The sequence below is a fragment of the Suricata suricatta genome, chromosome 10 (assembly GCF_006229205.1).
Source record: "Suricata suricatta isolate VVHF042 chromosome 10, meerkat_22Aug2017_6uvM2_HiC, whole genome shotgun sequence".
NCBI lineage: Eukaryota > Metazoa > Chordata > Mammalia > Carnivora > Herpestidae > Suricata > Suricata suricatta.
Genome location: NC_043709.1, coordinates 124,229,308 through 124,241,516, shown reverse-complemented (window position 1 = coordinate 124,241,516; position 12,209 = coordinate 124,229,308). Strand labels below are relative to the sequence as shown.

General features: G+C 39.1%; 1 protein-coding gene across 3 annotated transcripts in view; it reads right to left on the bottom strand.

Moving 5' to 3' along the window:
- Window positions 1–3,773: 3,773 nt before the first annotated feature.
- ACBD5 (acyl-CoA binding domain containing 5) overlaps window positions 3,774–12,209 on the bottom strand; it is a 46,589-nt gene continuing 38,153 nt past the window's right edge. For all 3 annotated transcript variants that reach the window (XM_029954052.1, XM_029954050.1, XM_029954051.1), the window contains 3 exons: window positions 10,659–10,700; window positions 10,220–10,329; window positions 3,774–5,405 (listed from right to left, as the gene is read on the bottom strand). In XM_029954052.1, coding sequence (XP_029809912.1) covers window positions 5,393–5,405; window positions 10,220–10,329; window positions 10,659–10,700 — 165 coding nt within the window. In that variant the 3' untranslated portion in view covers window positions 3,774–5,392. The remainder of the gene's footprint in view (window positions 5,406–10,219; window positions 10,330–10,658; window positions 10,701–12,209) is intronic.

Below are 12,209 nucleotides of genomic sequence, written 5' to 3'. Positions count from 1 at the left end.
AACTTCTGTTTCATGTAATTAGACTTCTACAGAAATTAGAAGGTTAAGTAACAACTAGTTAATCACCTAATTTCACAGCTATCTGAAGTGGCAATCGTTATATAGCAGCTTATCTATGATACATTCAAGATAAATGATACAATATATTACTTGTTCATAGGCTACAACACAGCCTGCTTAATACCTTTCCTTAAATTCCGCCTCTATTACACCCTGAAGTTTTAAAGGTCAGTAGGGGAGCGCCTGGGTGGTTCAGTTGGTTGAGCATCCGACTTCGGCTCAGGTTATGATCTCGTGGTTCGTGGGTCGAGCCCCGTGTTGGACTTTGGTCTGACAGCTCAGAGGCTGAAGCCCGCTTCGGATTATGTGTCTCCCTCTCTCTCTCTGACCTTCCCCTGCTCATGTTCTGTTTCTCTCTGTCTTAATAATAAATAAACATTAAAAATTTTTTAATTAAAACAAAAACACACCTTGGAAGTACTAAAATAAAATCAACCCATAGTTGATGTTAAATAGCTATTTCTGGAAAAGAAAAATATGGCAAAATCTTTGAGGAAAGGGTTGATATCCAGAGGATAAGTGGAAGATACTAGCCCTGGTTTAAAAAAAGGAAAAAGAGAAATCTGTACCCTTGTAGTGATATTTCCATGTTTTTGTTTGTTTGTTTTCTGTTTTGTTCTGTTTTGTTTCAGAGAGAGAGAGGTGGGGAGAGAAAATCCCAAAACCCACGTGCAGAGCCCAGCCCATGGCTCAGACTCACGAACCATGAGATCACGCATGATTTGAGCCGAAATCAAGACTTAGATGCTTAACCGGCTGAGTCACCCAGCTCCCCACAGGGTGTATCCTTTTTATAGCACTTTCAAAACCTGTGAAAGGGATTTCGATTTCTTGTCCTACTTCTGTAAAAGGACTGATAGTGAAATAATAGCTATCCGTTTACTAAGTATTTACCATATTTACTGTTTACCTTATTATCCTGAGCACTGTTCTAATTAAACAAGCATGTATTAGCCCTATGATATTATTATCCTAATTTTATAGATGAGGAAACTGATATTCAACTTTTAAATGACTTTCCTGTAACTGCTCACAATTCTAACCTAGACTGTCCGGTGTTAGACCCCGCACTCTACATCAGTCCTGAGAATCCAGAGGTACGTATTCTAGTCAGGACTCTGGCTGCAAGTGTCAGAAACCTAACTTAAACTACCTTAAGTAACAAGGGAAATATAGTAATCCATGTAAACAAACTATATAAATGTAGGGGGTGGGCAGTGTTTTCAGAGTTAACTTGAATTCACTGTTTCTGACTTGGGTCTAAGTTCTTAGGGCCACATGTTGGTCTCATCATCTCAGCCTCCTCCACGTCTCAGGATAGGTGGCCCAGAATCTGTAGAGCAGTAACCTTACAGGCTATACTTCAAAGAGAAAGAGAATGCAACCACCATGAGATACCACCACACGCCCATCAAATGCGGGCAAAGATGGGAAACCACAAGAACTCCTGTTTGTTACTGGTGGGAATGCAAAACAGTGCGGCCACTCTGGAAAACGCTTTGGCAGTTTCTCATAAAACGAAACTTACCTTTACCATGTGATTCAGTAATCCTGCTCCTTGGTATTTACCCACACGAGTTATGACCACATAAACCTACACGCAGACGTTTGTATCAGTTTTACTCATAACCTCTAAAATTCGGAAGCAACCACAGTGTTGTTTAGTAGGTGGAGGGATAAATAAACTAGTACATCCATACAGTCAAATATGATCCAGTGCTAAAAAGAAATAAGCTATCTAAATCAGAAGTCTGCAAACCACGGCCTCTGGACCAAATCTGGCCCCCTGCTTGTTTTATAAAGCTTTATGGAAACATAAAATTTATAAAATAAAATAAAGATTACGTATGAAGCTATAAAATTACATGAAAGAACCTCAAATGCGCCATGGTGAGTGAAAGAAGCCAATCAGAAAAGACTACATACTGCATGACTCCCAACTGTGTAACATTCTGGAAAAGGCAAAATGCTCTCTCCCCTGGTTTCCTGAAGTAAATCCAGAGAATAGCACCGCTTGCCCTACTTATGGACCTGTGCCCATCCCTGGGACTCTCACCGTGGTCAGTAGAGTGCATACATACACTGGCAGGCTCGAGTCACAGGTCCACTGCCTTGGCTTGGAGAGGGGCGGGGCTGCCGTGGCTGGTGTCCCATTCAGTGGCTGCCCAGAATCACCTGAGAAGAGTGGAGGAGGAGGAGCTCTCCAAAGCGGGCAGGGGTGGAGGAGAGAGAGCAGAGCTGTTATCAGGAGGAAAGGATGGTGGGCAGAATAAAAAACAAGGGCTACCGCATATCTAAAAGTTTCCTTTTAATCGTTTTTTAAAAGAAGAAGGGCATTTATCGCTTTCCAGTTTATAAAATGTGGTACCATTTCAAAAGAGGATTGATGGAAGGGTGCCCGACTGGCTCAGTAGGAGGAGCATGGGACTTTTGATCTTGGGGTCATGAGTTCAAGCCCCACACTGGGTGCAGAGATTAAATAAATAAAACCTAAAAAAAAAAAAAGATTAATGGAGAGAAGATCAGTGAGAAAACAAGGGTTGAGAAGCAGAAAGGAAAAACAAATAGAGAAGGAAGAGAAATTAAGAAGGGGGCATTTAAGCCCCAAAGACGTGGTCTTTCCTACTATATGTGGGCAAAATTGAATTTATAAAACTATATCTAGGGCACCTGGGTGGCTCAGTCAGTTAAGCCGCTAGCTTCTGCTCAGGTCATGATCTCACGGTTCTTGGGTTAGAGCCCCGGTTCAGGCTCTGTGCTGACCGTTTGCTCAGATCCTGGAGGCTGCTTCTGATTCTGTGTCTCCCTCTCTCTCTCTCTGTCCCCCACTCATGCTGTGTGTCCTTCTCTCTCTCAAAAATTAATAAATGTTAAAAAAATTAAAACACAAAATCTCATCGTATTCCACCAAAGACCAACTGTGAGTATTTAAGATGGCTGTTTAAGGGTGCACTGGGTGGCTGTGGGAGCTGTTTGTTCTTCTTAGGAATTTTTAAATGTTTGTTTATTTATTTATTTTGAAAGAGAGAGAGAGCAGGGGAGGGGCAGAGAGGGAGGGAGAGACAGAATCTCAGGTCAGGCTCTGTGCAGGCACTGAGGCTCGATCTCACGAACCGTGAGATCATGACCTGAGCTGAAACCAAGAGTCAGATGCTTAACTGACTGAGCCCCCCGGGCGCCCCTGGGGAGCTGTCTAAGTGGTGTATGAATGGAAACTGAGACTCTGGCTGGACCAATAATGTTCTCAACCAAATGACTAAAAGAGTTATACTTTATCCCAGTTTCTTTTATAAAATTATTTATCATTGCATAGCTTTATTCTGAAAGAGGCCCAATTACTTTCTATGAATTTCTCTATTTATGCTCATTTAATCCTTAATTTATAATCAAGGCATTCTATCAGTAACAAGTAATAAAAACCATATCCTTTCTCATTAGCCTTTTATTTTTAACTTAGTTTTACAATAAAGAAACAGAAAAGAAGTAGATCATTAAAAAAATACCAGCTGTCCATTTAAAATTTTAAATGAGGTTTTTGTTAAACAAAGCAGTAACACTATATCCTATAATTACATCTTTACTTGTATATACAAGAACTGTGTGCAAAGTGCTCTTCAGACTATAAAATAAGACTTTGGAATAGGATACAAACAGTCAGCCCGAGCAGTTAGTTACTTCCCACTGCCTGTAGTAAATCATAATTGCTTATATTCTTAATTTGCACTTTATTTATTTATTTACTAAGAGAAAAGCCACCATTTTCTGGTACCAAATTGATATATAATTTTTGAAAATAATCCCCGATCCACAGGTCTAAACCTTATTTTTACATATAATTCGGTTACTTGCTTCATTTTCCCCCTAAACAAATAGAGGACAGTTTTTAAAAAGCAAATGTTAGATAGACACATTTTAATCAAATATGATTAAAAAATAAAAAACACCAAGTTACATGAAAAAAATAAGAAAAAAAGATTCTTGAGGAAAGCAAATTGTATTCTTATACTTTTTTCTTCAGGGAAACAAAGAACCCTCCTCTATACGAGGGATGGATTACTTTCTCACTGAAAACACAACACATGATGCTTAACCCAACATCACACATACCAAGAATGCTTAAAAATTATTTACTATGCCTTCGAATGAGAGGAATCTTTAAAGTACAAGGTACATCTAATGAGTGAGGTTCTGGAAGCCATACAGGGTAATTCCAAACAAAGCCTTCAAGGATCTAAATTACAGTCTTTTTTTTTTTTAATTAGTCTCAATGGGAGCTGAGGGGAGGACACTGAAGTCTCCATTAGTCAGGTGTGCCTTTTTCATCTGGAAGCATGTGGCCCGCTAGCTTTCCAGTCCTTCTATTACCCCTGTGAAACAGCTGTATCTCGAATATTACACCCGAAGGAAAAACGGAGGCACTAGGAGGTTAAGAGTCCAGTCTGTGTAGTTCGCCAGTTACAGAAAAGTGATTTTCATGTGTTTCCTTTTTGACCTTTGTAAAAACAGTATAAATAAGTTTTCATTTTATATTTCAAAGCACCCTATGAAGCAGAAACAAGATATCCTCAGTTAAAGAAAAACGATTACAAAGGAATAAATGTGTACGGCTGAATAAAGTTGTCCCAATGATCTACAGGCTCGGAGCACACGTTCAGACCTACTTGGACCCCATGCATCACCCCCATCAGTACTTCGGTCTATTCTGTGCTCATCTGTGAAACGCAAGCCTGGCACAGAGGGCTCTGCTTTGTAGTGACGACGCCTGAGCACTCAAGTCAGTGCTGTGAACGCCCAAGAGAGATTACACAATGGACGTGGAGAAGATTCTTCCAGCAGTTTTCTAGTCCTTGGCATGGCAATTCAGTGACTAGGATGGAAAGTTGATTTAATCTCATTTGAAGTTCACTCCTGGTTTGCATTCTTTCTCATATTTAATTTAGAAAATTAAAAATATCCAGTTATAAATCTGATCTCATTATCACAACTGTACCTTGGAAAAGCAGCTTCTAGTTCTCTATGGGAGATAATCAGGTAAACGTGTTACCAAACAATAATTTAATGTCCTTCAAGTTTAAGGGTAGGGTAAGTCTATGTATGCTATTTGTAACCTAGTTGAGATTAATTATTCAAGTATCAGCAATATTAGTCCTTAAAATGTTATATTTGTGTAGTGCAAAATATATATGTATATATGTACACAAACCAAAGTATTGGACGACAAAAAGAAGTGTAATCATCACAAACGAGTAAGATTCTCTTGTGAGCTCCACATTGCATTTCGTTCTGATGTCATCCAGGCCCAGGAGTCTTCTGGAGTAACACACCATTTTCTTCAGTTCAGTTTTCTTTAAAGAGAAAGTAAAAACCAATTTCCTATGAATATAAATGCAACCTGAATATGAAACACACCCATACCAAAGAATTATCTGAATGAACACACAACAAGAATATTCACATTCAAACCATAAGATTACCAACAGTCCGTAAGAAATGACTTATCCTTTTCTAGTTGGCTTAATGCAATTTTGAATTTGGGGAATTATTTTATAATGGGAAAGTTGGGAAACAAGAAACCTCAATAAAACTACAAAGGGTTGATAGACGTACAACCTAGATTACTCGCTGAATGAACGGATAGTCCGTATCTGACTTTCCAGGCCCCGGGGATTCAGACATAAATGAGGCAGGCGCTCAGCTCTCAAAAGAGCTCTTAGGTTACTTGCTGGCGGGGGTGTGGACATGTGAACTAACAACTCAGATAGGCAGTGATGGTTTTAGTGATAACTGAGTGAACAGTGGTCAGAGAAGGGCGGGCTTGTTAGCACAAGGTATAACAATCACACAAGAGCTGAGGTCTGGGCAGGGTCCCACAGCTGTAAAATCTCTATGCCCTTCCCAGCACTCAAGATGTCAAAATGCCCAATAAACTATAAAAAAGAAAACAAAAGCAGCAAAAATAAATAATAAGCTTGGAACCATCAAAAAAAAAAAAAGCCAAATGCCTGAAACCCGCTTATTACAGATTCATTCCTCACCTCTGCAGAAATGCTCTTATGCAACCCCTTGGCAGGAGTGATATTTTAAGTAATCAGATCACCCCTTATCCTCTGTAGAAATCCTCTTATGTACACTTCCCTGGCAGGAGTGACATTTTGAATAACATAAGGGGATCCCTCGAGGCATGATGGGAAAAAATACCGCCCCTGGGACCGGAACAGAATTGTGGGTGGTTCTAAAGACTGACTGTCTGAGTGAGGTTTTAGCAGAAATGTTAGCTGGAAGGTGCCTGGACAGTGAGCAACACTTACAAAGAACCCACAGGATGAAGATTCCTATACAAGATCCTCTCCAGATTTATAAAAACCACAGCTCTCTGAATCCCAATCTCCTACTGTAATAGGGAAATAGATGTAAATGCCCAGCACTCGCTTCAGAACTATTTAGAATGTTTTTCAGGCTCTTTGTGAGATCTTTCTGTCCTTTTTTTCTGTTTAAATTAACTTGCAAAATGTAGGGCAAGGTGTGATAAGAAAATAAAAGTTACAGAAAACCACAAATAAGGGAAGAGGAAAACGCTCTGCCTTTCACCTTGCCCTCTGAACTATCTGCTCCGGCGGTGCCGCTGAGGCTCTCTCCCCTCCTCAGAAGCGAGGACCTGACTTTTCCAGGCGGTACCATCCGCCCCAGACTCCATTTACTGAGGCCTTCCCACACCTGTCCAGTTCTATTAGCTCTCTCCTGAAAGTTCAGTGCCTGCAAGAAAACTATGTTTGCGTATTTATGAATTGGGGCAGAATGATACAGAAGTGGTTATGAACATCCTTTCCTTCAAAGTACTAGCTTAAGAGTAGTCTTTGGGACTGAACAGGTCTGCTTTTAGTATTCTACTAATGGGTAATTTTACTAGAATGGTCAGGTGAGGGAACTGGGAAGAGGCAGTTCACGAGCAGGAGGCTGCTCAGGGCCTAATTCTGAACAAGAAAGTCTCCAATTGTTTCTGTTCATATCACATTCAGAAAAAAATGTGTTTGTTTTGTTTCTGATCCACTGCAAAGTGAAAATGTAAGAAATTACTTTTGAATTTTTATTCTTCTATGCTGGGGGGGAAAAACCAAGCAGTGGACATCAGTTTTAATGTTTAAAAACAAAACAAAACATCTTATTAAAAAGCTTACCACAGGGGGGCCTGAGTGGCTCAACTGGTTAAGAGTCCAACTTGATTTCGGTGCAGGTCATGATCTCATGGTTTGTGAGACTGCGCTCTCCCGCCGGCCCCGCATCAGGCTTCGAACTGACAGCGGGGAGCCTGACTGGGATTCTCTCTCCTCTCTCTGCCCCTATCATGTTACTTCTCTCTTTCTCTCACAAAATAAACAAACTTGAAAAAAAAAGTTTTACCACACATAGGTACTTGTTTTATACATACATAGAACTGTTTGTACCCAGATGCATAGTTATTAAATAAAATGAAAAGATAAAATTAAAAATAAATAAATTTTTAAAAATGAAAGCTTTCTCTGTACCATATGGTACTTCAGTTTGCAGTCCTGCAAACAGTGACCATTCGGCCATGCATTCAACACACATTTACCGAACGCCTCCGACTGTAAGCCAGACTCTGTATTAGGGGAGGAGATACAGGATGCTCCCTATTATGAATGGGGCACGTCTGCTCCTTTCCTGGCTTTTTCCACCCTAATAGGATTTCTGGATCTTTCTCCTCATCTCTAACACAGAACTTGTCTGCTCCAAACCACACACACCACTCTCTAGTTTTCATTCCTGTAACTGTCAGACTAACAATTGCTACACACTTCCAGGTTAAAAGATGTCCAAATCCCCTCAAGGCTGAAACTTATTCCCATATCAAACTCTATCTCCAAACTGTTAATCTGTATATAAGCAAGCACTATCTCATCAAAATGCAGTTGTGTAGTGCTAAGTAACTGGTAATTGGGAAGGACTAAACAGTTAACATACTGAAAACTTGATAAAAATTCAACAATAATAAAGTAGAATATTAAAAATCAATAAGAGTTTCTCTATTTGGAGACACCTGTAAATAACTGAAAGGGATACTTAAGGGAAATAGTATAGACGTCCACTAGTAATGAGTAATCTTAAAAAAATACTCTAGAAAAACTACAATTTTTGGTGACTTCTGAAGGAAAGTAGTTGTTTTTTCTTTCAGTCTTTAATAAAGTGACAAGCTGTTTCAAACTTAAACATAAAATAAATTATTAACCAGAGTAAGCTTTAGGGTTTTTGTCCTGTGCCAAATTTCTCTACTCTCCAATCCTCAACTTTCTACAAAGGAAACATGAAAAAGAACTTTGAACTGCATTGCCAAATATGTCAAGACCTATCTTTAATGCCACTGTGCCCTGCTGCTTGAAGCTAACATTCCTACTACATAGTGGGAAAAGGTTTGGTTCTTTTTCTCCTCCAATTATCAGGGAAATTAAAATTTGAAGCACCATGTAGCACTAGACCTAACCATCATAGAAGAAATGTAAAATGTCTGAAAATTAGAAAGGATTTAAACTGGGGTGCCTGGGTGGCTCAGTCAGTTAAGCGTCCAACTCTGGCTCAGGTCACGATCTCATGGTTTATGAGTTCGAGCCCCAAGTCAGCCTCTGTGCTGACAGCTCAGAGCCTGAAGCCTGCTTCAGATTCTGTGTCTCCCTTTCTCCCTCTCTCTCTGCCCCTCCCCTGCTCGAGCTCTATCTCTATCTCAAAAATAAACATTAACAATTTTTAAAAAATAAAAAGGATTTAAACTAAGGTTTATTGAATCCTTACACAAATCTTACACACAGCTGAAATGACATCTATAAAAAATGCCTTAGAAAAGAGGTAAATAGGGGCGCCTGGGTAGCTCAGTCAGCTGAGTGTCCGACTTTGGCTCAGGTCATGGTCTCACAGCTTGTGGGTTCAAGCCCCGCGTTGGGCTCTGTGCTGGCAGCTCAGAGCCTGAAGCCTGCTTCTGATTCTATGTGCCCCTCTCTCTCTGTCCCTCCCCAACTCATGATCTGTCTCTCAAAAATAAATAAATGTTAAAAAGAAATTTTTAAAAAGGAAATACTGTGAAAGCAATCTGTGCTTCTGAAATCCTACTAAAGTTTTTTAAGTGAGTGGATGTACTGTAAGTACGTTACTGTGGCACAGAACCTTTTTATGAACATAAATAAAATTGTCTTAACATAAGCTGGAATCAGGGAGACTGATTCATCCAAATCCCCATGCATTTCGGTTTCTCTGCCATCAGCTCTGATCACTGGAGCACTTCCACTAGCTAGTATGCTGCTTATCCCTTCTGGAGAAGAGAAGGGCAAATGTCTGGTTTCTACCTTTGTCAGTTAGTGTAGTTAATTAGGAACTTGGGTTGTTTGCTAGAAGAACAACATACCCTTAATTATTGTTTAAATAATTTTTACAAATGTGTCTCTATTGCACATATTTAAGAGAGCACTTAAAATGTTAGATCAAATACCCTATTTCTTCTCCCCATCCGTTGTTACTTATTGGGAAATGGTGATGAAACAGAAAAACGTAGTAAGTGAAGCCGTCAGGGAGGTAAACAATTGTCTCTATGCCCATCCATGGAAAGTAATGCAGCTTACATAGTATCTAAAAAAAATGCCTTGAGGATTTCCTTTGGCCCAAGAGATTCGGCCTCAGGTTCCTAACCTAGACAATCTCAGAGCCCTTTCAAGGATCCCAATCCATCATTCTCACACCTATTTGAGGTATCTCCTGGCATCCCAAACTGGAATTTTGGCTCTCAATCTAGAAAAATCTCTATTTCTAGAGATCGTCAGCCACGCAGCTATTGTCTTGTGAAATGTCAATGTCTAAGCCAAAGATACAGAGAGCACGCGGGCATTATTTGTTTTTTTACCCCTTGTTGGTAGTTCTTTAACATTAGCAAAGGGCCCATGACAGACATCAGATTTCAATTTTTCACAGTCTAACAAGTACCTAGACGTCCGCCAGATGTCATTTCCAAGGTAGTTTCAGTCCCAGGATCAGTACAGAGTGTTCAGTGTGACAATATGTCTGTGAAATGGTACTGTCCCCTTCACTGCTGGTGAAAGCTCTGTCTACTACAGATTATAAGATTTTGTGACTATTTTGAATTATAAAACCATAGTATTACCTTCTCCTTCTTTGATAATATAAATGTACCAACCACTGGGCAATAAAAGGCCAGACGATAGCAAAAGTTAGTGCACCAGGAGACATCTCAAAGGGCCACCAAGATGGTCTCTGAGAAAATAAAATAAGCTGGTCACCAATCTATTACATCTCGCATGTATAAACATGAAAACATACCTAACTCATAATTTTGAAAATATACAACTTAATAACAAATCTCAGTCCTGCTAAAGAGAAGGAAGGTACTCAGTATCTCACAGCATAACTCAGTAAGTAGACTTTTAGGAGTACTTTAGACTTAAACAATAACAAATACATTTTAACTTCAAAGCTCTAAAGGGTAGATTTCATCTGGAATGCTTTGAGAACCTCATATAGTTTAAATTTACTGTAAGTTATTTGAAACCCTGGGACTCAGATTTAAGAAAAGAATTTCTTACCTGTGGGGGAGGCTGAGGACTGGTCTGTAATGTTGATTTTGCCTATAAATACAAATGAAAGTGATCTCGCTTTGGTAAAATGAGGAAAAAAACCAGTAATTTTTCTATTTCCTATCATTTTTTAAGGCTAAAATATTAGTTCATTATGTTTTTCTGCTAACTATGCTATGATTGTCCTAAAACCCATACTGGCCAAATAACAAGGTCCCTAAAATTGCTAGCAGATAAATATCTTTGACATTTTATATTTTACAGTTCAAATTATATAAAATTCTCAAAATAAAATCTCAAGTGAGTCTACACCATTACTTCTTTTATACTGTTATTAAATTACTGAATCAGGGCACCCGGGTGGCTGTTGGTTAACTGCCCAACTCCTGACTTCAGCTCATGTCATGAACTTGGTCTCCTGAGATCCAGGCCTGTTTCAGGCTCCATGCTTGGCATGGTCATTCTTCTCCCTCCCCCCACCAGCCGCACCCAGCAAATGCACTCTCTCTCTCTCAAAAAAAAAAAAAAAAAAAAAAACCCCAAAAAACAAAAACTGAATCAACTTTTCTTATTCTTTAATTTCCATACAAATAACCATTTATAAACATATCTGAGAACTGCAGCCTTATTATTAAAATTATAAATAATATCCAAAGATCTGTTTTGCAAAGTCATGATAAGTTATAACACAAGAGGAATGGCAGATATGAGAAATAAACTGTTAGTATTGTAGATTTGGTTGTTTATTTTTCCTCAGCTTTACGGAAGTATAATTGATAAATAAAATAAAGCGTATTTATGTGATGATTTGATATGTATGCACTGTGAAATGATTAACATAATCATATTAGTTAACACATTCCTCACCTCACGTAGTTACCTTTTGTGCAGGTAGGGGTAGTGTAGGGTTTTCAATGAGATATCTAAACTAAGTCAAAAAATTTCAAATTAATTTAGAAAACTTCTATTCCAATTTGGATCACAAAACAAATTTCCTTATAATAGTTGTTGGAAACTTATTAGTGCTGTTTCTCCATTTATTATAACTTTAGAGAAATGGTATGAAAATTAATGAGATCATGCATTCATTCATTTAACAAATATTTACTTAGCATCTATATGTACCAGTTACTACTCTGGGCATTAGACATAAAACAGGAAGTAAAATGACAAAAATCGATGTCCTAATGGAGCTTAAACTGTAATGGAGAGATACAAATAATAGTGAAGAAATCAGTAAAATATACAGTGTATCAGGTAGGGAGAAACACCATAAAGAAAAATAAAACAGGGAGAGAAGATGAGACATGCGGGAGGAGGAGAGTCTTGGGACTTTAAATAGAGTGAACCGGGAAGGCTTTCCTGATGTTCCAGCAAAGACCTAAAGAAGAAGACGGTATGCTAAGTGGCTAACAGGGAACAATCTTCTGTACTTGGGAAGCACAGGGTGGGAGGGAGCCTGGCGGCAGGTGCAAGGAACAGCACTGTGGGGGCGCCTGGGGGGCTCAGTCTGTTAAGCATCTGGCGTTGGCTCAGGTCATGATCTCAGGGTTCGTGGGT